The sequence below is a fragment of the Pithys albifrons genome, chromosome Z (assembly GCF_047495875.1).
Source record: "Pithys albifrons albifrons isolate INPA30051 chromosome Z, PitAlb_v1, whole genome shotgun sequence".
Lineage (NCBI taxonomy): Eukaryota > Metazoa > Chordata > Aves > Passeriformes > Thamnophilidae > Pithys > Pithys albifrons.
In genome coordinates this window covers 37,984,771-38,010,686 of record NC_092497.1, presented here as the reverse complement: position 1 = coordinate 38,010,686, position 25,916 = coordinate 37,984,771, and the positions used below count along the sequence as shown (strand labels likewise).

Sequence of the window (25,916 nt, the reverse complement as noted above, 5' to 3'; positions counted from 1 at the left end):
TTCCCTCCTAGGCCTGACTTCCACAGAGGATTTCATCATCTACCATTCCCTCTCTACTCTATTTTATCTCCAGATGCTCACACTTCTCTCCACTCCACAAATGCACTACAGCCACAGTATGTTCTACCACTATCTCTTTCATTCAATACCTCTTTTTCTTGGAAGATACTTTTGTTCAAAGTATTTTCTCATTTCTTTCAAACAAGAGGGCCAGCCTTTTAAATGCAGACACTCCTCTTTCTGCTGGAGTCCCAGAAAGGACACTCTGTTGACTGCAAAGAGGGGATGAACTGGATACAGTACATTTTGCTACAGACCAACCATATGCACTGACAAAAGAAGACTATGCTATAAAGGTAAGGTGGACAAATAAGGCTGTAGTTCCCACAGAAGCAGAAAGGATCATGTCTGCAATTTTTCCTGGTTATATTTCTTATTCTTCTGGCTCCATCAGTCTTGGCTGTAGGACAGGACAGGGCCAGTCCTTCAGTTATTTACTCCTGAGATATCCCATGGGTTCAAGAGTGACATTCTCATTATACGTTTTGTCACTCAGTGAAATATCAAACATTATTTCCATGTGAATCATGTTTCTGTGGAAAGCTTTCAATGCAGAACATGTGAACCATATGCCCCAAGAATACACTCTATACACAAGCAATACCTGCCACACCTAGGAAAAGCCTTCCAAAACTAAAAAGTGAATGGGCTTTCTACAAGTCAAATAAAATTAAGTATTTGTGTGCATCCTTTTGCTATGGAAAAGCAAGAAGAAGAAGTTGCCAAACTTATTCATTACTTAGAGACTAGAAAAAAAAAAGGGCCTTCCTTCTTTCAGTGCACTCACTGGTTTGTTTCTTCCTTTTGAGAGAACTGCGGGATTTCCCTTGCTGTCTGTTGTCTTCCTTCCTAATGAGGTAAAAGGCAGCGTTGATGAGGTTTTGATCAGGTTTGCTGTTTGACAGTTGTTGTTATTATTTTGGTTGCCACTCAGTGTCTCCATTATGGACCGAAAGGTTCCAAAAGGCCTTTTCAGCTGGTCCCCTACATGCTCCCCAGAGCCGGATGGAGCCCGCATGAGTCCTTTGCTCCGATCTTTATCCTTTTCCTCATTTAGTTCTGACTCTGCTAGCTCCACCTGCACCACAGGCTCCTCAAAAGTTACACGAAGTTTCAAATTTTGAGACGTTCTGCGCTTTGAAGATGGAGATTTGAGAGCACTCTTAGGGCTTGTGGCAACCTTTTGAGTAGTGGCACTATCCAAGGTGGATGCAGAGTTGTCTCCACAAAACTGGTTCTGAGGTACTGTACCAGCCTGATATGGGGCTTCATTATCTGGATCGCTGCTCTCTGAAGTCGGGGAAGGACTGTGGCCATCCACAGACTTAGAGACCCTGATACCAAAAGGGAAGCGTCGTCCTGCTGCTGAAGTGTGTTTCTTAAGCATTAGGCTCAAACTCTCTGTGCTCTCAACACTCTCCACTACAGGCTGAGGCCTTGGTTTGTCAGTTCTTTTCACAGGGGTGTTCTTGTGGTCCTCAGAATTAGCTGAATCTGTATCAGACTCACTGAGAGACCTCTGCATCAGTTGCCTCAGTCGGGCTAACTTCAACTCCCTTTTCTCTGGCAAAATCTTCTTCACATTCTTGGAGGATGCATGAGCATCCTGAAATTCCAAAGTCAGCTTTTCCTGCATACAGACATTTTCAGAGATTTCCTTCCCCAACAACTGGCGCAAGATTTTATCTGAGTCCTCATCTTTTATCTTGGCTCGAGCACGATTAGCAGTTCCCAAGCTGCCAAGAATCTGAATCCCATCTTGCGTGTTCAATTTACTTTTCAGTGGAGACAATTCATCTGCTTCAGATGGTTTCCACTGGGGTTTGCCAGAAGCAGGAGATGATGGCAAGCTTGAAGAAAAAAAAGAGGAAATGCCAGAGCAAAATTAACGCACATCTAAATTGTGAAACTCCCATTTCCAGTGTATGTGTCTGTCTCAGCTTCTTGTTGTTACTTATTTTCTTCATCACTACTCACATGGAATTTATGACTACAATGCCACAGCAAAAATTACATATAGAAGGATCTAACCCTATTTTCAGTCCTATTGGGAATTGAGTATCTTCACTTTCCCTTACAAAGTAAACTCCTTAAAATCAAAACTTAGAATTGTTACTTAAACACCAAATATGACTTTGTGAGGAAAACTCTAGAGAAACTACTGTTTCCTATTTGGGAGAGTTGACACGTTTTAAAAGGAAAAAAAACCCAAAAGGTTAAATGTCTACTATCCACATCACACCATAATACAAAAGTAGCTTATTCTAGGTACTGTGAAAGGACCAGCTCTCCACATAGCAATGATTTCATAAATCTAAACTTCATCTGTTACTAGTAATAGCCATATAAGACCTCATAAAAACTCAGGGCCATTTGCATGCAAAACTTTTTCAGATATGAAATACTGAAAAGCAAGAGAAAGGTGACACAAAGGTATTTCAAAACTATTAGAATAATAAATTCAATTCAGAACTCCAAATGTTTTATAGCAAGGAAACAGCAATTTCAAGTAAGCCTGAATTGCAAAGAATGTAAATTACAGGGACCTTTTCCTTCCCTGTGACATATGCTGGAGCTCATAATACTTCACATTCTTATGTTAAAACACTTTTCTTCTAAGCAAGGACAAGATGACAACATTAAGGTTAGAGTGAGACAGGCAAGCAGGTTATCCTCTGATGAGTCCATAGTTCTCACACTGTAAAAAAATTCACATACTAGCCACTTCATTTTCAGTTACTTTTGTGTTTTTTTCTATGGCAAACTGAAATAGAAAATGAAGAATATGCATTTATGTATAGCAGACATTCCTAGTAAAAGGAGTAGGTTCCCTTAGATCTGCTACTGGCTCCTTGGGTGATAATACACACAAGTGAGTCCTAAGTGGAAGCAAAAGTAGTAGTCAGACATGAAATAAAGTAAGAGGCTTGCTCACTTAACTAAAATTATCTTGAAACCTAACCTTTTACAGGAATAGTGAATGATGAGAGATCTGCTCTCACTTGATCTTATTTGATACTAAAAGTAAAACAGTTCTGATGCTCTCCGGTACTCAGAGCCAAGACCACTTGGAAACACTATTCAGCAAAAATCACAGAAACCAAATGAGCTAGAAGACACTGTTTGGTGCCATTGTCCCCGTTGAGCTGGCAGACAGGGAAGACAAAGATTCCTAAGAAAAGGACAAAGAAATTCTTTCCAGCGTGGTTTTCTACTTCAGCAGGAGTTTGGAGTTTAAGCCCTTTCCTAGCTCAGATTCATCTCCAATCCCAATGCCTTTGTTCTACTATTGTACATTATTTGCACTTTTCTGAAACAGTGACACATACAATTCAGGGATGTAGAGCACTTTACAGAAAAAGGATTGAGATTCTGTGAGAATCTAAAAAAAGCAGTTCAGAGTTGATGACCCAAAGCTCTGATCATCAATGCCTGCGGAAGCTTTGTGCTGGCTTTATACTTTCACATATATGTAGCTTTCTAACAACTCCAAAACAAGGAGAAGGATCTTGTATGTCTTACACAGAGAAAAATGGATCAGAAGGTAATGATAAACTGAGTTCTATTTGCATGTGAGTTACTTAATTCCTTTCAAAGTAATCTTCAGATTACTGGGAGAGAGAAGTTGTGTTTACTTGACTTCCACTAATAACACTGTCAGAGATCCAGTCCTCCTCTTTTACTTTCCTCCCCTTTAATATTTGAAAGTTAATTCGTGTTTCTTTCTGCAACTTCTGACACGATATGTAAGTAGTACATGAAATTTCTAGAGTTTTGGCATTTTATACAAGCTACTGGAGGTAAAAGATTTAATAAGTGCAAGGAGCTTTATTAATCTGAAAGAATGTTTTGTTGGTAACTGGCTTTGTAAGTTACTGCTACCAGTAATGTATGGTGGACCATCACAAGGTCAAACATTGCAACTTTCCTAAGGGTTTCTAGGATCCTCTGCTGTTCATCTGCTGTAAAACTGGGTTTCACTCCATTGGGAAACAAGGACTATTCAGTTCATACTGAAAAAGTCCAATACTTAACATTACAAACTGTCAAATTCTAGAAGCTCAGCTTTGAGTCCATGAGGTAAAACCCTCATATTTTCTTTACAGAGTACATCTACTATTTAGCCAGATGACAGTTTCTCCTGATAACTGATATACCATGAAAGTGTGCAAATCCAGGCTGCAGTACAATTCCAGTTATCTTACCTTGGGGATGTGGGCAGTGACTTGCCCTCTGACCGCTGGGCTTCTAAAAGCTGCTGGAGCTGGTTCTGTAACGTCACACGTTCCACTGTCTGTCTGTAAAAAAATGTAAGACTGTTTACCTTAAATTGTAAAACTGTCTACATTAGTAAGCTACAGCATAACAGATACTACCCTTTCAACTCTGTATTAAAGGAAGAAGCCCTCTTCACTTGTAATTTATGTAATAAATAAAAAGAGAACTTATAAATAAGAACGTAGAGAGTTTGTACTTTTTTCTGAATCTCTATTGGCATTTTGTAACCACTGTAAAAGAACAACTAAGAGAGAACCTTACTTGTCAGATAATTTATTATACTTCACATAAGGACAAGTGTGTGATCATAAGCAGGAATGAATTGGAATTGAGTGACTCACAAAGATATGGAAAAGCAAACTTAGAGCCCTTTGGTTTTCACTTGACTGTGGAAAGGAATAGAAAGTGGACAAATTAAGCAGTCACTTCCTGTTTGTTTTGTTTGGTGGATAGCTTTTACTCAGCTAAGCGACAACTCAGACAACAGCTCTATCCTTTTCTATCTTCAAATAAACTCAGAGAGGAGTTTTGCCCTCCGGAAAGGACTGGTCCAATGTTCAGACACAGGATGGAGCTCGTTGTGACCTCTGTGCCATATCTGCTTGTTATCCAACTTTACCATAGGTCCTACCTGTGTTCTGCACCCGCCTTATACTCAGTAGTGCTATCCCCACTGCAGTTTATCCCTTTCAGTTTGGTGTTATGATCTACACTGTTTTGTAAATAACTTTAGAGACCAACACTTAAAAAATTGTAACAGTACCTAAAAATTGTTAGTAATATGATAGCGATATCATATGTAATTGTGCTATCTGTTGTCCTGCAATGTATATATTTCTACAATGATTTGTATGTGTCTGGTGGCAGAACTCAAGGAAGAGGCAGAGAGGCTAAGAAGCACTAGGGAAAGTGAAAGGGAAATTAACTGGTGGAGTCACACTCTTTCGACCCCTAAGGAAGTCCAGCAGGAGACAGTGAAGCCCTACTCCTCCTGCCATCAAGCAGATGGAGCAAACTGAATGGATGGGGGGAAATGGAAACAGGTTCCTGACTGGAGAGGTAAAAGAACCCCCTCTTGACCCCCATCACCTCCCCAGGTGCCCTTAAAGAACAGATGAGGCCCTGGAGCCAGATAGTCAAGTAGAGGACAGTCAAGACGAAAATCTGTCTGGAGGGTCTCCTGGTTGCATCTGCCCACCAGACAGATTACAACTACAACTATAAGAAAAAAAAGAAGGCTAGTTGTAGTTGATGACTCCTTTTTGAGGGGAACTGAGAGCCTGATCTATCAATCAGACCCATCCCACAGGGAGGTTTGCTGCCTTCCCAGGGCCAGGGTGAGTGATATTAGTAGGAGATTTCCTGAGCTAATTCAGCCCTCAGATTATTATCCACAGTTGGTAGTCCAGGCTGGCAGTGATGACATTAATGGAAGGAGTACCAGCGTAATTAAAAAGGATTTCAAGGTGCTGGGTCGGTCAGTTCATGGGACAGAAGCAGGGGTGATATTTGCCTCAGTTCCTGTGGTAGCTGGGATGAATGAGAAGATGAATGTGGAGAGGAGTAGGAAAGCCCAGCTTATCAATAGGTGGCTAAAGGATTGGTGCCACCATCGAAATTTTGGGGGTTTTGACCATGGGGCAAACTCCATGGTACCCAGTCTCCTCAAATCAGACGGGCTTCACCTGTATAGGAAGGGCAAAAGGATGGTAGCCCATAAATTGGCAGGGCTAATCAGGAGGGCTTTAAACTAGGTTTGAAGGGGCACTCTAGAGATAAGCCTAAAGGTGGAAAGCCCAAGTTGAGAGTGAAATCAATGGCCCAGCTGAAGTGCATGTACACTAATGCACACAATATGGGCAACAGACAAGAGGAGCTGGAAGCCATCGTGCAACAGGAAAGCTTTGATGTAGTTGCCATCACAGAAATGTGGTGGGGTGACTTGCATGACTGTAGTGCTGTTATGGGGGGCTACAAGCGCTTCAGAAAGGACAGGCAGGGTAGGAGAGGTGGAGGGGTGGCTTTATATGTTAGAGTCTCTTGAACTCACGGTCACCAATGATAAGTTTGAGTGCCTGTGGACCAGAATCAGGGGGAAGGTCAACAAGGCTGACATCCTCATGGGAGTCTGTTACAGACCGCCCAACCAGGATAATGAAGGGGAAGAATTATTTTACAAGCACCTGGCAGATGTCTCAAGATCGACAGCCCTTGTTCTTGTGGGTGACTTTAACCTGCCAGATATCTGCTGGGAGCTCAACATAGCAGAGAAGACGCAGTCTAGGAGGTTCCTAGAGTGTATGGAGGATAATTTCCTGCTTCAGCTGGTAAAAATAAACCCACCAGGGTGGGGTCCTGTTACACCTACTGTTTACAAACAAAGAGGGGCTGGTGAGAGATGTGGTGGTCGGAGGCCATCTGGGGCACAGTGACCATGATATAACAGAGTTTTCAACACTCAGGGATGCAAGGAGACCATCAATAAAACCTCTACACTGGACTTTTGGAACACAGATTTTGGCCTGTTCAGAAGACTAGTTCAGAGTGAACCTTGGGAAACAGCTCTTGAAAACAGGGGGTCCAGGAGGGATGGACATGCTTCAAGAAGCAAGTCTTGAGTGTGCAGTGACAGGCTGTCCTAATGTGCTGTCAGCAAGATGGCCGGGAAGACGACCAGCTTGGTTGAACAGGGAGATTCTGAAGGAAATCAGGTCAAAAGAGAGAGTTTACCAACTGTGGAAAAAAGGGCTGGCTACTCATGAAGAATTTAGGAATATAGTTAGGTCATGTAGAAAGAAAATTAGAGAGACAAAAGAAATTTGAAGACAATTTTGCTACTTCTGTTAGGGTTAACAAAAAGTGCTTCTATAAATACATTAATAACAAAAGGAGGGTCAAGGAAAACCTCCATTCTTTGCTGGACTCGGGGTGGGGGGCGGGGAACATAGTTAACAGATATGAGGAGACTGAGAGGTCCTGCTCTGCCTCAGTTTTCACCAGTAAGACACTCAGGACAACCAGCCTCCTGAGTGACAAGGAGCCGAATAGCCACACTATGTTCCAGGAGGAAACAGTGACTTACTGAGCCCTCTGGATTCTAAGAAGTCTATGGGACCAGATGGGATCCATTCTAGAGTGATGAGGGAGCTGGCAGAAGAGCTCGCCAAGCTGCTCTCCACCATCTACCAACAATCCTGGCTCTCTGGGGAGGTCCCACATGATTGGAAGCTGGTTAATGTCACACCAATCCACAAAAAGGGCTCCAAGGAGGACCTGGGCAACTACAGGCCTGTCAGCCTTACCTCGGTGCCTGGCAAGGTTATGGAGTAGATCATCCTGAGTGCAATCACACAGCTTCTACAGGATGGGCAAGGAATCAGACCCAGCCAGCATGGGTGTAAGAGGGGCAGGTCCTGTCTGACTAACCAAATCTCCTTTTATGATCAGGTGACCCACCTGGTGAATGAGGGGAAGGCTGCAGATGTGTTTATCTGGACTTCAGCAAAGCCTTTGACACTGTCTCCCATAGCATTCTGCTGGAAAAGCTGGCAGCCCACAGTTTGGACAGGGGCACTCTCTGCTGGGTTAAGAACTCGCTGGATGGCCCAGCCCAGAGAGTGCTGGTGAATGGAGCTACATCCAGCTGGCAGCCAGTCACCAGTGGTGTCCCCCAGGGATCAGTGTTGGGTGGGTCCAGTTCTATTTGATATCTTTATTGATGACTTAGATGAGGAAATTGAGTCCATCATTAGCAAATTTGCAGATGACACCACACTGGGAGAGAGTGCTGACCTGCTGGAAGGCAGGAGGGCTCTGCAGAGGGATCTGGATAGACTTGAGAGATGGGCTGATTCCAGTGGGATGAAGTTCAATAAGGCCAAGTGTCGGGTCCTGCATTTTGGCCACAACAACCCCATGCAGCGCTCCAGGCTGGGCACAGAGTGGCTGGAAAGCAGTCAGGCAGAAAGGGACCTGGGGGTTTGGATTGACAGGAGGCTAAACATGAGCCAGCAGTGTGCCCATGTGGCCAAGAAGGCCAATGGGATCCTGGCCTGTATCAGGAACAGTGTGGCCAGCAGGATGAGGAAAGTGATCCTTCCCCTGTACTCAGCACTGGTGAGGCCACACCTTGAGTACTGTGTTCAGTTCTGGGCCACTCAGTTCAGGAAAAATACTGAGGTGCTGGAGCAGGTCCAGAGAACAGCAATGAGGCTGGTGAAGGGGCTTGAGCACAAGTCCTATGAGGAGAGGCTCAGGGAGCTGGAGTTGTTTGGTCTGGAGAAGAAGAGGCTCAGGGGTGACCTCATCACTCTCTACAACTACCTGAAAGGATGTTGTAGCCAGGTGGGGGTTGGACTCTTTTCCCAGGCAACCAGCAGTTGAACAAGAGGGCATGGGCTTAAGCTCTGCCAGGGAAGGTTTAGGTTGGATGTCAGAGAGAAATTCTTTCCAGAGAGAGTAATCAGGCATTGGAATGGGCTGCCCAGAGAAGTGGTGGATTCTCGGTCCCTGGAGGTTTTCAAATTGAGACTGGATGTGGCACTTAGTGCCATGGTCTAGTAATCACAGTGGTGTTGGATTGAGGGTTGGACTTGATCATCTCAGAGGTCTCTTCCAATGCAGTTGATTCTATGATTCTACAAGAAGGACTCAGTTGAACAATATAACCTGCAATCCCTGAAGCAGTCCTACAAGAATGACAGAAGAGATCAATTTGACAGAAAAAGGTGTTCTCCCTTTCCCTACTCCCATACAATTCAGACATTCCATTCTAACATTAAAACAACCCTTTAGCTTGTTGATCACCACAGACAACATTCAATCTTGTTTAGCATTCTGTAATTTCCAGTACTTCTAAATACTGCACAGAGAGAGTTATTGGGAAATTACTAGAAAACAAGAGATAGAGCTTTTTATTATTGCACACATGCTATCTGTCACCTGAAACAGAATTGGCACATTGCATTTTATTCCCTGGTCGTGATCAAATGACCATGGAAAAATGACTTTTTATCTGATTCTCCCAGCATCTGCTTCTGTTGCTATATAAGCAATACATTATTAGTACTTTTATTCTTGTTGGATCTGAAGAATGAAGACAGTTCTCAACCAGTGAGCTGGACACTTTCCTAGCTTGCATGCCATGAGCAGAAGATTTAGCTGAGTTCCAAATGCAATCTTTATAACTGGCAATGTCAAAGTCAGAAAGAATCCAGATGACTTTTTAGACTAAAGGTCTTACTTGCAGAGCTGGCAGAAAACAAATGTTTTACTTTTAATGTACGAAAGTGAATTTGAAAAGTGCTACAGAGATGAAGATGTGACCTTGACATACTGCCTTGCCATCATGTTTTACAATACAGCCATGCTTTAAGTACGTCCTTCAATTTTCCATCTTCCTGCCTCTAGCCTACACACTTCCTTAGACTATTTTAAAATTACTCCTACCATCTGTCAACATTGGCTTGTATTGCAGATCCCCAGATAGTCTCTTTTAAGACCCAGGGAAATTTTCATGTGAAATTAGGTTGTGATACAATTTATCTGTTTTATTTGCCTTTTATCTTTCCTTTAATTTCTATTACTAAAAATTTAAATAATGCTGTTAACAGTTTTTCATGTTTTTAGTTTTAGTGGAAATCTCTGACAAGTCTTCTGAGTTAATATTCTCATTCCATTTATACATTTTATTGTGCTAAAAGAAATGAATTTCCCTCCATTTTCACAGTTTAATTAGTTAGTACATAACTCAGAGAAACCCACACATCTTGCCAGCACTATCTCTTAAGGTATCTAACATTTAAAGATATCCCTAAAGATATAAAACATATATGTATATATCTAAGATAACACTGGAAACAAGGGATCACAGCTTCTTGGAATAGCAATATTGCAAAAATTAAAACCAGACTGACTAGGAGATAAGATCACAGTAGCTTCAGGGCTAAGAGAGTCTACTTACTTTGTTATTCTTAATGTCCAAATTCTGAGGTCTTAGCTTAGATCATGTTCCCAGTGAAAAACATGTAAGGACCCTTCTGTGTCTACTTACACAACTGTGGACCCCAACTGCTTCCTCAGTTGAGAGCTCAGTAACTGAACAGGGTTGAGGCACTTGGCTCTACTGAAGTATCTTTCATAATACATTTTCTTATTTGTCTACAAGAATGGCCACTCCACAAAGCAAAAAATAAAATGGCTTAACTAAGTAAAAAAAGATGAACATTGTAAACTGCACATTCAGTTTTTTACCATATGTCTATATAACATATAGTACCACAAAAAACGCCCTGACCAACCAAAAAGACCAGCAACTTGCACATATCTTACCATATCACTATAAAAAAATTTTAGTCATCCATTTTTACAGCTATTCCTATGAAGTTCCAGGAAAATTATGGATTTCTTTTACAGAACACAGAAAAGTGCTAACAACAGAGGATATTAAATTATTTTCTCAACTTCATCTTTTGACTCATGGTTTGCTTTGATCTTTGTCTTGCCAGAGATTTTGGCTTGATAGTGTATCAAAAGAATCTCTAAGTGTCTCATTCATAATAGATTTGCACATCCAGGTCCATAAATGTAGGACAGTGCAACCATTTTGGAATGCAGGTCCATCATCAAGCAGCATTATAAAAGGAGTCTATGGAAGTATTAATTTTGACAAGATCTCTTCAGACCAGGAAAGCCCAAACAATAAAGGTAAGAATTTTCTACACTGTCAACTAAGGATTTTTTAGGCAAATAAAATCAGTGAGGGAGTAACTAAGATCTATGGAGACCTCAGGAAATATAATGAAAGCAAATTATTTTGTAAGTCTCTTTAAGAAGCTTTTGTGACAATCCTAAGCATTTTGTTTTGTTCAGAAAGTCACAGTGGATTGACCAAACTTCTGCAATTATCCAGAGATGTAAAGCAAAGCTTGCATTTTGAAGTCAGTAACAGCAGGACTTTATGGGCCACATTCCTTTCTACCTATGGAAAGAATTGCTTGGTTCTTTCCCTTTTGTGAAGATTTGATGGAATATTTGTAGTGACTATTTATTTCCTTCTTTCAATTATAAAGGCTTTTCTCTCTGAATGGAGACTCAGATCCAGCTTAGAAGATGTTGCTCTTCTCCTCTGTATTTGTCAGCTGAGCTGCTTCGGTACAAAGAGCTGAAAGATGTGAAGCCTCCGGAAAAATGTGATTTATTGTTTTTATTTGTGCCTTCCTTTCAGAAATGACTTCAAATAGTGTGATGGATTGAAATAACAAAGAGGAGATCAGAGAAAAGATCAGTGCCTGCCCCTCTACTTCCCCTCATGAGGAAGTTGTAACCGCAGTGAGCTCTCCCCTCAGTCTCCTCTTCTCCAGGCTGAACACACTAAGTGACCTCAGGCACTCCGCACACGGCTTCCCCTCAAGGCCCTTCATCATCTTGCATGATCAGCTTATGTTTACTGCAGCTGAGGGAAGTCTGGGAAGCACAAAAGGGCTTTCAGTGTTGATATTGACTGTGTAGGTAATCCGTCATGATAGTCATACCTATTCTGTCTCAAGAACAGTGCTCATTTACACTCATAGAAACATGTGAAGAAAATACAAGAAAAAGCCAGTTCAGCTGCCCAAGGTCAAGCTATTCCTTTGTAACAGCTGTTTGAAGTGACTTAAGACTGTATTCATGACCTTCAGAGATGCTGCAGCCAATGGATTCTTCTGCTGCTTCATACCATCCTTGGATTTTTAAGACGGATGCTAAACAGGTCTTCTTCCAACATCCTCTCTGGCTTCTGAGCATAAGCCTCTGCACATGGTCCATTGCTTCTATCAAAAGCACTCATAGTCTGAGGTCTGCAGCCCAAATGGCCATGCAGAGGCTGCTATTTCAAGCAGAAAATAGAATATTTCACTGCCTCAGTAAACTGCAACAGGGTTGCACGAGAGACTTTCACCTCTCTGTAGAAAAGAAAGAAAAAGCTGCTGCTTAATGGAACTAATCTGAAGCCTGAAAAATATGCTACTGAATGGAAGGAGATTTAACTGCAGCTGAAACAAGCAAAGAAACCTTTCTATGGATGCCACCTATGAGATGACAGTGGGTAGGCTTGGAAAAGTGTTAATATTTCTGTCATGTAAGTCACAACTAGACTATTTCTGTGGGGATAAGCAGGCTGCTGACCGGCATAACAAGTCTTTCTCTTATGTACAAGAGGTAACACTTGTATCAAGTACTGGTGAGGACTCAAGAGAACTGAAACATGTAGACTACGTGGTTGCTATTTTTACTGCTGAGTTATGCAGAAAATAAATTCTATTATACATGAAGATGAGTCTGATGCTAATGTAGTCTACTCAGGAAATGTTCTATATTCTGAGTTTTTTCCCTTTATGTCAGATGATTGTATTTTTCAGCAAATGAATCAACTTTGAAATATGCAGGGAACAGTCAGACTGTGAAATTAAAAAAAATTGAAAATTTTAATAATTCTGTCCTAGTTACAGGGGCCAGAACCAGCTTATCACTATGTCAGTATAACCAAAACTGTGTATTTTACACACCGTACATAATTTCTGATGAACTGTTGATAATAGAATGCTTTACAAATTTGCATATCATCCTTGCACAGGGCTAATCTCTGTATCCTTCCAATTTTAGTATATGTGCTGCTTTGGTGATACCCACATGGTGATAAACTGGCCCCAGCCCCTGTAACGGGGACAAATCTTCAGTTCACTGTTTGTATTTGTATAAATGTAAAAGAATAATGAAGATACGACAAAGAGAAAATAACAAGGTAAGGACAGGGAGATCACTTATGAGCTACTGTCATGGGCTAAAGAGACTCGACCAGGGGAATTTATCTTAATTCATTGTCAATTAACATAAATATTTAATTATTGGTTTAGGTTTTGGGAAACAAAGAGGAAAGACATTTAAATTATTTTTCCTCCTCTTTTGCAAGGTCAGTTTCACTCCCAGATTCATCTGCACTGCTAGCTCCTCTTCTCCCCATTTCTCAGGCTTTACTCCAGACTTCTCTCTCCCCCTCTTGTCATTGCTGTAGGTTACATCCAATCTTTTCAGTGAGCCAACATGCAGTACAGGTAAAGCCTCCCATGTAGGAAGTTCTTCTCTGCTGCTCCCTTTTTTCCTACTTTTTCCTGTGCTCTAGTGTGGGTCCTTGACAGGCTTCATTCAGGAAATCACCAACTCTGGTATGGGCTTATCCATGGGCTGCAGCCCTTTCAAGGGATATACCTGGCCTATCATGGTACTCTATGGTCCACAGTCCTTTAGGGGATGTGCCTTTTCCACCATAGTGCACCTCCAGCTCCTCTGACCTTGCTGCTCCCTCTGTTTGTCATTCTTTTGTTCTCTTCTCTCTGGCATTTTCTGTTCTTTCTTAAGTGTATTTTCACAGAGGTGCTACAAGATTGATCAATGGGCTTAGCTGTGTCCTGCAGTGGGCCTGTTGCAAAGAGTTATGTTCAGCAAAGACTAGCCCCTCACCTGTTCTCACTGAGGCCATCCTGAAGCTCCTCTGCTAGCAGAGCATTGTAACTTATAGCCATTACAATTAGATACATGCTGCTTGCATAAAATGATATGGTCTCCTCTAAACATGGGATTATCAGACATTATTTTCATGGACTGTGATACCTTATCATGTATCTAAATTGGAACAATGTTAGATCAGTGCTGATGATTTCTAAGAGTCTTATGAACCTACTGACATGGTAAGTCACAGTAAATGCACCTACAACTAAAGAAAACAATCACAAAAATCTGTGTTTCAAAATAACAGGCTCTTTAAAGAATATTTAATAAAAACAATACTAAAATATAAAACCAATTCATATGAAGAACAAACAGATTTCCTAAGTAGCTATTGTCGGCTTTGGTGAACTTCCAGGTCCAAAAACCCCTTACAACTACTATTTCTACTATTCCTCCCAACATCAACACCCAGCAGTGTAACTGGGAAGACCTGATCACTGTATGTAAAAGCATTCTACACAAATAGAAATCATAATCAGTAATGATGTGATCGCAAGATATGCAAAGGGAAAAGGGACTGCATTGCTTCATACATACCGGTTTTCATTTCCCACTCCTTTCATCTATATTCACAGCAAACTGTCACAAAGAGAAGAGCTGAAAAATTGAGCAGCTAAACGTGAAAGGGCAAATACTTGAGAGAAGGAAAGAGTAGAGAAATAAAGTAGAAATATGACTTGAAAATGTCATATATATGAAGCAGAAAACAGACACTGCTAATAAATTGAAGATGAAGTAGGGTATTGTTTTAAGATCAATCACTCTGCTAGCAATGAAACACTTACTCCTTCAGCTGCTTAGTTAGCTTGACGACCTGAGAGGCCAATGACATACACGTCTCCACAACTACTAAGTAGCGGGAACACATGGTGTGCCCATGTCGCTCAGCACTTTGTGAGGGTTTCTCTCCCACATGGTTTTGCATGGTGACATTTGCTCCATATTCAACCAGTGTCTGTAAAAATATGAAAGCAAACAGTGACATGGGTAAGTAAGTGTAAGTCTCTGTTGATCAGCACAAGAATGGGTGGAAGCAAAGCACTGCTGAAAAAAATGCTTGAAATGTTAGCCTAAGCCAATAATTTTTAGAATTCAGTCACTGACAAGCCTGAATGCAGCTTGAACTTAAACAACATACCACTAAAATCTACCACTCAGGTGCAACAATACCATAGAAGAGTGAGCTGTTGTTCAGAAGAGATATAAAAATATTCTATTATTATTCTTTCCTCTCCCCTCACAGTTCTACTCAATTAATTTGTTTTCATTTGTTTGCATAGCATAGCATCATTTGTAGCATTCATACAGGCTAATCAAATGAAAATTGAGGACTTTCATTTGGCCATCTATTGGTTCTCTCTGGCACCAGAACAATAAACTTTTTCAGATGCACCTATCTATGCATTACAGAACATTGTGATAACTTTACACACGGCAGACCTAGAAAAGAAGATACAGGCAAGTGCCATTCAAAGGACATCTGTTCTAGATAAGATCAGTGCTCCGAGCAAAGTGCTGGTCAGCTTTTAGTGGATGGTGATGAGTGTAATGGCTTACCAGGTGTGGTAGTTCTTGGGATTTCTGCACTGTAAGGAATTGCAACTCATCCTTAGAACTTTTAGGAATGTTGTTGCTACAGTATTTCCTATCTTCTTTTGTGGTATAACTCTCAGATTCCTACCCAGTGAAACGTCTACAAGTAAAATATTCAGCAGAAGATTCTCAAGGTCCTGGTAATGTTTGGATATGAAAGACAGGGTAGATATTTTAGGTCAGATAGGCATAAATTTCTTATTGCAGAAAAAGATCTGTGCAATGACTGGTTGGAGTTTTAGGCGGGTCTGGCTGTTTTGTTTTTTTAATGCTGAAAGAAGTCTCATTGCTTTGCACTTGCCTGATTAGTCCCTCTTTTCTCTTGAAGACATACTGAAATATGTATCAGTAAGAAAATAATGTCTGTAAGAAAAATAATGGCTTCTATTCTGATGTATATTCCTATATTACACACAATACTAGCAGAGAAGCCTAGCTTGCTGCAGGCGAACTGTCCAGGTTGTGAGCATGACATTCGAGTTACTCTGGGACTTGAATACAGAGTGTTCAAAGTGCAAAGTAAGTTCCGTCAGACTGATATCAAGACACCCAATAACTGAATAAAGAATTGAGCCCAAGACTTCACTCTCTATAATCTGTTTGTAATAATGAGTGTTACACACCATTTGCATTACTGGAGAACATAAAACAGGAACTAAATGTTCACAGCAATGCTTTGACACATATTGGTCACAGCACTTTGAAAAATTTCTGAACAGAATCATAATACACCCAAAAACTACAGCTTCATTAACATTACACATACACATGCAGAAGAAGAATAGTATGGCTGAGCTCTTGCTTGAATTATCCAAGATGAGCTGGTAAGCCACTGATGATTAGAGTGACCTTGTTGACCACGAAACAGCAGGCACAGAGACCTATGAAAGAGGAATGGTGGTCTTCCTGGTCTGCTAAAACTATACAGAAAGTAAACTTATGAACAGTCTTGCACTGCATCTCATGGGTTTAAATTGTCAAGAAAGAAAATAAAGATGGGAGAGCTATGACCTTGCAGAAAGTAATCTTACAGTTTGGAACCTAATAGGAGTGTTATCTGCTCATTAACACAGTGAATGAGAGGGTCAGAGAATCACTGACAGCCAGTGACTCTCCATTTTTGTGCTTCTGCTTTAATTTCCCTGTCTCCTCCCCCACTTCTTCCTTCTTACCAGATTGTTCACTGTACACTGTTTTAAATTAGACTAAAAGGTTACTGGGCAAAGGGCTTATTTTGTTTCACAGTACAATAAAATATCAACTACATGTAAGACTGTGGGGTGTTAGTGAAGTGACATTACTAACACTGTGTTTTTTTATCGTCATTAAATATTTTCATGACTTATTTCTCATGGCTTCAACACAAAGAACTTGCTGATTTGTATATTTATCAAAAATATAAAAATCTTCATAATTCTAAGTCATTTCTTAAAGTACATTTTTCACAGGGAAAACAGGGATAGCCATTTTTTTTGGTTTAGTTTTATCTACGAAAACAGCCTGCAGATGTCACCACTCTATTCAAAATCATCTACACTAATTTTTCCTTCAAATGCACTGTACAGCTCAATGAGACACTGTTGAGAGAGCAACCCCAAACACACACTGTATAGCAACCCTAACCACACCTCTACCACAACAGGGCTCCCTTGCAACTAAATCATTAACATTGCTTCTAACCATTTTTTTTCCAACTGATCATAGTAATTGTCTACAACACAATAACAACACCACTAGATTCAACACAAGTGTGATGATTTGTTTGTTTTATTCTCATATGAATCCATTCCTCACGTCTTTACAAAAAATTATAATGTTCCCTCAATGAGAAAAGGCAGAGAAGGTCATGTCCTTCAAACTGATTTGTTTTCTTTTCAAGTCTATTCATTCAGCTCAAGTATCAGCTGTTTTTCTTTTTTTATTATGTGAGATTCTCAATTTGGCTTTTATGGAGTTATGTCTTCTCTGTGTCCAGATATATAACTAGATTGCTATAATAATAATTAGCAGTTCTGCAGCTGTAGACTTAACATAACAGTGTGCACAAATACATTCAGCTCTCTGAAGAGCTTAGGTAATGAGAATTGACTAGCTGTATTTCCTTTAGGGTTGGATTAATGAAAATATTCTGCATTTGAAGTGGCCTAAAATTTGATGTGAATCAGTTCATACGTGGTAATAGAACTAGTACGTTTATTGATATATATCTGAGTCCTCTGAGAATTACTGTTCCTTCTAAGACATGTTCTCCTCCCTAACGTGACTTTATCACTTTTATTTTTTTACTTGCCATTCTGCCAAGTGGTTATTTATTCTTTTATCTGTTTTTCTCCAGTGACTAATTTGTTTATCAAATACCTTTCTGCAATTTCCTGGAATAATTTTGTTATTATTTCTTCTCCAAACAGCTTTCACTTAAAGTGCTGACAACACATATATACTGAAATGTACACACAAGTACTGAAATGTACTCGTGTGACTAGTGATTCTAACAAACTGCAGGTACAAGGTGTACACCTGCAATCAATACAAAGTTAAATTGCTTCACCTTCAATCATTTAAGAGCAGTTGTGATCAGCCAGGGAGGCCCCTACGACTGGTAGTTGCCAAATGTGGTGCCCATCTGTAAGAAAGGTGGGAAGAAGGATCCAAGGAATAACAGGCCTGTCAGTGCCAGGGAAGTTCAAGAAGCAGATGAATTTGACTGTCATCACGCAACAAGTACAGGACAACCAGGCAATCTCACCCAGCCAGCACAAGTTTATGAAAGGCAGGTTTCGCTTGATCAATTTGATCTCCCCTTCTGTGACCAAGTGATGAGTGAAAGGTTGTGGATGTCATCTACCCAGACTTTAGGAAAATCTTTGACACTGTTTCCCACAGCATTCTCCTGGATAAATTGGCTTCCTATGGTATGGCATGGGTGTACCGCTCATTGGGTGCAAAACTGGCTGCATGGCAGAGCCCTGCAGTTACCACCAGTTAGCAGCTGGTGGGTGGTCACTAGTGGGGCTCCTCACGGCTCAGTACTGAGGCCAGTCCTGTTTAATGTAACAATATAATTGACAACATGGTCAAGGAGATTGAGTGTACCCTCAGTAAACTCACACATGACGCCAAGTTGGCTGGGAAGGCTCTGCAGAGGGATCTAGACAGGTTGGATTGATGGGCTGAAGCCAACTGTATGAGATTCAACAAGGCCAAATATCAGGTCCTGCACTTGGGACACAAGAACCCCATGCAGTGCTACAGGATTGAAGCAGAGTGTCTGGAAAGCCGCCCAGGGTGTGGCTCCACAGCTGTTTGAACATGAGCCTGCAGTGTGCCCAGGTGGCCAAGAAGGCCAGTGACAACCTGGCTTGCATCAGCAATGGGGGGCCAGTAGGACAGGGATTGTGATCATTCCTCTATACGCAGCACTGGTGAGACTATACGTTTTGGACCCCTCACTATATGAAAAACATTGAGGTGCTAGAGTGAGTCCACGGAAGTGGAATGTAGCTGTGGAAGTCTCATGAGAAGCATCTGAGGGTATTCAGCCTTGAGAAAAGGAGACTGAGGAGAGACCTTAACACTCTTCACAACTACTTGAAAGGAGGACATTGAGAGATGGGGGTCGGCCTCTTCTCCCAGGCAAAAAGTACCACGATAACAGGAAATTTCCTCAAGTTGCACCAGAGGAGGTTTAGATTAGATATAAGGGTAAAAAAAATAACAGGATTGTTAAAAATTGGAACAGACTGCCCAGGGAAGTTGAGGAATCATCGTTCCTGACAGTGTTCATAAAACCATGTGGATATGGCACTTGAATACATGGTTTGATGGTGAACATGGTAGTGGTGCCAGTTTGAAGTTTGGACCTGAGGATTTCAAAGGTCTTTTCCAACCTTAATGATTCCATGGTTCTATGATTCTATGACCTAGCCATCCGGTTCAACCCTATGGCTTTTTTTATATGTCTTCATTGAACATGGGTGCTGGACAGAGGTATTCAAACTCTTTTGTTCAGATCTAGCTCCCAGAAGTATTGTAGATATATAAGCCTTTACAGCCAGACAAATTGCCATTTTTAGCATCTCTTAAAACAGAACTATAATGCTGTCAGTGGCCAAGATGATTCCCTGAGAATTAGGTAGAAATTAGCATCACTCTGCGTTGTTTAGCAGAGATTCATTCAAAGATGACAAGTCTGAAAAGGATGGTTTATTCAAGGTGTAAATCCTTCAATAAACTTATAACTCTCCTGAGCTGGACAGCTACAATCACTCAACAGAAAAAGAAACAGAAGGAAAATATCAGAACAGTAAGAAGAATACACATATATACACCAGCTGTCCTTTTGTAACAAAAACATACACACTAGCTCTTTAAGTATAAACAATATAATCATGCTTTCATCTTCCAATACAACAGTTTAGACTTACAGCAGCATAATTGAGAATAGAATAAAAAATCCAGAGTATTCTAACATTTCAGTCTGACTCCCACTGGTCTAAAATTCCTCCTTCTAGTCTATTTTAAAATAGCAATAATTATTCCCACCTAGATTTCCCATAATAATTTTTGGTTGTTGTCATTCAAGCTTGATGTTTAGAAGTTTCTGATATAGCTATCACTCTACCTGTATGCATCCTAGATAGCCATGTTGAGCAGCTATGTGAACAGCAGTATTTCCATCCTGGTCAACCTCATCCAGTGAAATCCCTTGTTCTTGCATAAACTGAAGAAGCCATAGAAGGATTTTCTCCTACGGGAAGGGGGGAAGAAATGTCAAAAAAAGACAAGAAATAACAAAAAGCTAAATGATATACTAGAGGAATACCGGTACTGCCATCTGTTACTATCACTATCCATTCATTCCTTGTTTTCAGTTTCTCTTAACTTCGTAGAACTTAGTGCATTATGGGTCTCTGGTTTGGGTTTTTTTTGTGTTTGGTTTGGTTTTGAGGGTTTTTTTTTTGTTCTGCCCCTCTCCACCCCTTCATTCCTCCACCCCAGGAAATAAGATGAAATATAATTTTATAAAGACATATAGTAGGAAAAATATGAGTACTGTAATACATTCTGAGAAACTATACATAAAGATCATGCCTGCCGTTGTGTTCTTGACAAAATCTGAGGCACAATAACCCACATATCAATCTGAAAATCAGCTTGTGAAATTTGGTTGAAGCTGACAAGACTCTTTGGAAAATTAAAACAGGAGTGTGCTCAGATCACAGAGTTGAGTAATTAGATTCTTCAAATCTATAGCCATTCCCCAGGTCTGGGAGATTGGGCTAGAGAAGAGACAACACAACTGAAACAGGAAATCTTGCTATCCTTGACTAATGGACCATTTGTGTGTCCTAGTGTTGGGAAGGATGGGGAGACTTAAGACTGCAAAAATTTGTGAGTGAAAGTCTGGAAGTCAAAACTGAGGTACAAACTTCATTTTGTAAAAACACCACTTTTTCTGTGTGTATATAGGTGTAATAAACATTTAGCTGAGCATCCTTTTCTAACAATGAATAGTTTATATAAGTGCACTATGTCTTATTTCCTTTCTTGTTTTCCCCAGCAGGCTTACTTGAAAGAAATTTCTTTTCTCTAGGAACTTTCCTTGCCTCTCCAGATTAGATTGCATTTTGCCCTACTGAATATGATACATATTGAACATCTAGAATAAATCTACAGATTACATAGAAAAGTGAGGTCCATTAAAGGATAACTGATCACAGCTTCCTTCCCAGTTTTTGCATCTGAATAGCTGAAAAGAATAAATTACTTCTTACCTTATTTTTTTTGTGTAAACATGTATTTTTTAGTATGTTCCATTGATACTGATCATGTGTAATACTGAAAGAAGCTCGAGTTCAAAAGGGCTTTGTAGATTCTAGTGTTGCTGAGGCAAGCACTGATTCACATGCTTAACCTGCAGCACCTCAGTAGCTTCAGTAACACATAAGTACATAATCACCCACAGCTGGATACATGGGTCTGGAAAAGCTAAGTGTATCTCAATAAAACAGTATTGAAAGCATGTATAGGACTCTGAGCAGGAAAGAAGTAGAAAAAAGAATAAAAATGAGGAAAGAAAATTCTAGGAAGGTTGGGTATAAAACAATTTTTTTTGTATAAAAGTATCTCAGAAAATTTAACCTCAATGAAAAGTGAAGGGATTAACAGACTCTTCTAGCTCCAGGCCAAAGGATTAAGGATTCTGCCCATTCAATCACCTGGATTTCTGCTTACTGCTTCAGAGGCATAGTCCCTCCGACAAGTATCTTCTTCATATCTTCACTTTAAAAACAAATTTGTTTTTATGACAGGTTGAAGGGATAGGTATTTTAACTTCTCCTTGGGTGAATGTCCAATACTACTGACAGTCAGAATAGAGAGATGCCTTCAGATCACATATGCCTTTAAAAAGATTCTTGAGCAGTGTTCTAATATGCCAGTGGTGTTGACCAGGAATGAAGAAGAATCACACTAGCTTATGAATTACCCATATGTTTGAATAATTAAAAGAAAAATATTTTAGCTAAACTGCTCTGCAGAACTGGAAGACAACTATAGCTTTGAAATCATATATTTCTTTGGAACATAATAGAGACCAGAATGTTAATTTTATGATTACAATCAGCATAAAGTAAATGATGTTTTCTATTAATTTATCTTGCCAACACAGAAATCAAGCACCTGGAAGGCTATATTCAATCATCTGTACTTAGGACTAGCTGTACATCAAATGATCACAGGCACAAGTCATAGTCCCACTCAGTTTGGGTTTCCCTCAAATGACTATATTTTCAAACAAATTCATCCTTGATGAAAAAAAAGCCAAAAAAGAAGAAAATAAATATCTTTTTCACATACAACTAGGGAAAATTAAAACATCATACATCCAAATACACCACAGATCACTTTACTAACTCTTGTGTTGCAAGAAAAGTGGTCTCAGAGCAACTCAATTTATTCAGACCAAAGAAAGGATAATAAGAAAATTGATGTGATGAAGACAATGGGAAATTATCTCTTTTTTATTATGTAATAGGAACTAATAAATACTGATGAATTATTCAGTATCTTGTATTTTTAAGACCTACAATGGTCTTAGGATGTAGCAGCCACTAACATCACTCTGGCATATTCTAGACTTACAATAATTCAAACCTGTCTATAAAAAGATTCTGGGAATATGTGGGACAGGCTGCAGATTTTGGTTCCATCAGCTGGCTTTTGGGGAAGAAAGTACAAGTAAGAAAGACCATTTAAATCATTCCATGGACTACAAATGTAAGGATTAGTATGGTGAAGAATACTGAATCTACAGCTAGCCTTAGGCCCATCACTTGATTTTAATAATGTTAATTAAACCCTTACCACTATCCCTTCATGGTAGAGGAGTAGGAGTGAGTGAAAACCACTCATTACTCTTGTGAAAATGACATTAGACAGACACACAAACATGCTGATGCGTAAAAAAATGTTTAGTTAGGCCTCTGTGTATCTGAATGTCATACATTCCTTTCCACTGTGCTCTCCAGCACTGTATCACCATCGAGTCACAAACTCTCCGCATTCCCTCCTATTTTTGCAGTCCATACTACCAACAACATCCCTGTTGGAAAGAAATGACAGCCCTGTGAAGCTTAGTCAGAACTCAGATAATGTGTACCTATGACTGCAGCATCTTCCTGTGACATGGTGCCTGTGCCAGGTACAGCTGGTATGCTGCGTTCTCATGATTTATGTCCAGCATGAAGAGGCTTGCCAATAATCATGATTTCTTCTTGCATAATCTCATGCGTAAAGAAACCCTTGCAAAGAGGTATGGTGACCAGGCTACAGGGTGACTTTAAGCTCTTGTGCTCTTCCATCAGATCAACTTAATGTAGTCCCTCTGTCATTGGAAAAATACAATATTGCTGACATGATTTTGGAGTCAGGCTATGATTGTGGTTTGATGACCTTTAACACAGGAGCTTTGCTATGAACTCACCTTTGCTGGTCATTCTAAATTATAATTGTTGAAAAAAATATGGTGCACATATCTATAATGCCTGGGGAAACAATGGATGGACTGAGTGTTTTAAAAACATGTCTTCCTTGTAAAAATATTAGTCCTGTAACTCTGCCAAGACCAGTGTTTACGCAGATTATCTCTAGTGTAAGTAATGGTAAAATAAATTAAAACTTCAAGGACAGTGCCAACTAAGTGTTTAAATTTCTTGAAGTTTTTTAATTCTTAACACAGTTGGGTGAGATAGTCTGGCATTCCTTCAGCCTCAACATTCCTTCATATTTGCAGATTGTTTATGGGTTATTAAAAAAAAGATAATTGACATTACATGTGAACTTTCTTTGGCATTCAGCTAACTAAGAAAATTTTGCAGCAATGTATATATCACCTTTTCAAATTTCATTGGTTGCTGATTGTATCTGGTGTTTCTCAACCAGCAGAGCTTCCGTTCTGCTCTGAAAAGAATCTAGATAAAATGTGCCAGATCTGTTTCTGGCAGTAGACAGCATAGCTCACTGAAAAGCCCCAAAGTTTCTTTAGATTTAGTTTACATAAGTATCTTTACAGAGGACAAAATTAGACTAATCAAGTGAAGATATGAATTTAAGTTTAAGTTCACATGCAACTTTCTCTTTCAAACTTTTTCTCCTCAGTAGCAAAACCACTTTTCTCGAAACCGGTTGTGATCTGGCTCACAACTTCCCTATATTCAGTGCTGGGTTTACAGGCCAAACTGGCTATGCCAATGAGGATAGAGAAGAATAACAAATCACTATTCTTTGCATACTAGATCATGGAGAAGGTCCTTTGAAGGGGAGTTATTGCAAGGTCTACTAAGATAAAAACAGACTATACAGACTAAAAATGTTCCTCCAGACATTAGCAAAGCACTAGAATGCTGTACTTCACTGGTTTCTGATTATTATTATATTTAGAGATAAGTTAGGTGTGAAACAGGATTGTTTACAACATATTTTGTATGTAGTTCTCAATAAAAGAGGCTAGAGACAGACAGATGATGTTCAAGTTTCACCACACTTCACTGTCAATATACTGAATTCCTAAGTTGCCACAATTTGCAAAATTTTTTTGAGATTAGTCTCTCTTGGAGAGATAATGTGAACTACCCTAAAATCTTTGCTGCTTTCCTGATGTGTCCTATGAGTCTTCTAGGGATCACGACAACTAATCTTTCTAGATGTACTTGAATTTATTTGTTGGCCTAATATGCCAGCTAATGTTCTCCTAGCCATCACTCAAAGCTTTGAAAACAAAAAAACAACCAAATAAAAAACTTAAGAGGGAAAACCCTGAAAAAAAAAGTACACATATTAAGTGGGAAAAGCCATAAAATGATACACATGCTTTAAAATTACTCTTATATGAGCATTTAAGTAATCTCTTTGAAAAGATAAATGAAAGTTGTACCTGGCCATAGCAACCTGCATAATGAATAAGGCTTGGGTGGTCTTTTGAGCAGCTGAGTTCTGCAATAGCTTCTGTTTCACTCACCATCCACCGAACACACTCCAGTTGACCATTCTAAACAAGTAAAAACAATTTCAATTTCAGCTGTTTCCACTCTAAACACATTCTAATCAGAGAAAAGCTTATCAGAATTATTAAAAAGTTATGAATTTCCAGTTTGTTTAAAAATGTGTTTGTCTGCTTTTATGATAGACACCTGTATCTTGTTGTCCTGGATCAATTATATTTGACTATTTATTACACTGAAAGGGGTAATCTGGTACCTGCTCTTACATTGTTCAGGGAAAAATGTAGTTCTGTTTCCAACAAGGAAATTCAGCAATGTTCAATGATGAAATAAGATTATTTGCTGTTACAGAATGAACAGTCTACCTACAAACCAGTTTTCATTGAACATCAATTAAATGTATGTCTCTTAAATTACTCTTACGTAAGTAGTAGCTGAATGCCTAAACCTGATGAATTAGGACCTCTGCCCAGTACTGTGCAAACACATAAGCAGATGGTTCTTGATCTGAACACCTTTTACAGCCTTGTCTCCAGATTCTCAAGCTGCTATGCACACTCCTAGTAGTCTGCAGGTTACTATGAAGTAGGATGTAGATGCTGTGGAAACAGGTTAACATTTTCTTCAAAGGATGTCTGCAGCCCAGTGTAAAGGCAAGAGTTTTAAGCAGCTGCTCTTGCTGCAGCCCCTTTTCAGTGATGATACACTGGTAAATGCAGTTCGGCATGACCTGTGTTCTGGCCCGCTCTTACTTAGTTGCAACCTTAAACATTCTCTGATTCTGTGATTCCATAATATAACAGCATGGTTGGTCACAACATAACACTCCATTTTCAGTCTCTATCTCAGAGTTAGAGGTCAGAAAGGTGTCTCAAATCAAAATAACTAGTTTTAATTTGTTCATTTCTTACTGGGAAATGTTATCATCACTAATTTGTT

General features: G+C 39.8%; 1 protein-coding gene across 4 annotated transcripts in view; it reads right to left on the bottom strand.

The window, feature by feature from the left end:
- The window catches only part of SNCAIP (synuclein alpha interacting protein), an 89,599-nt gene that overhangs the window by 5,994 nt on the left and 57,689 nt on the right, over positions 1–25,916 (bottom strand). For all 4 annotated transcript variants that reach the window (XM_071581105.1, XM_071581101.1, XM_071581104.1 and 1 more), the window contains 5 exons: positions 24,911–25,024; positions 20,099–20,224; positions 14,670–14,839; positions 4,266–4,358; positions 848–1,910 (listed from right to left, as the gene is read on the bottom strand). In XM_071581105.1, coding sequence (XP_071437206.1) covers positions 848–1,910; positions 4,266–4,358; positions 14,670–14,839; positions 20,099–20,224; positions 24,911–25,024 — 1,566 coding nt within the window. The remainder of the gene's footprint in view (positions 1–847; positions 1,911–4,265; positions 4,359–14,669; positions 14,840–20,098; positions 20,225–24,910; positions 25,025–25,916) is intronic.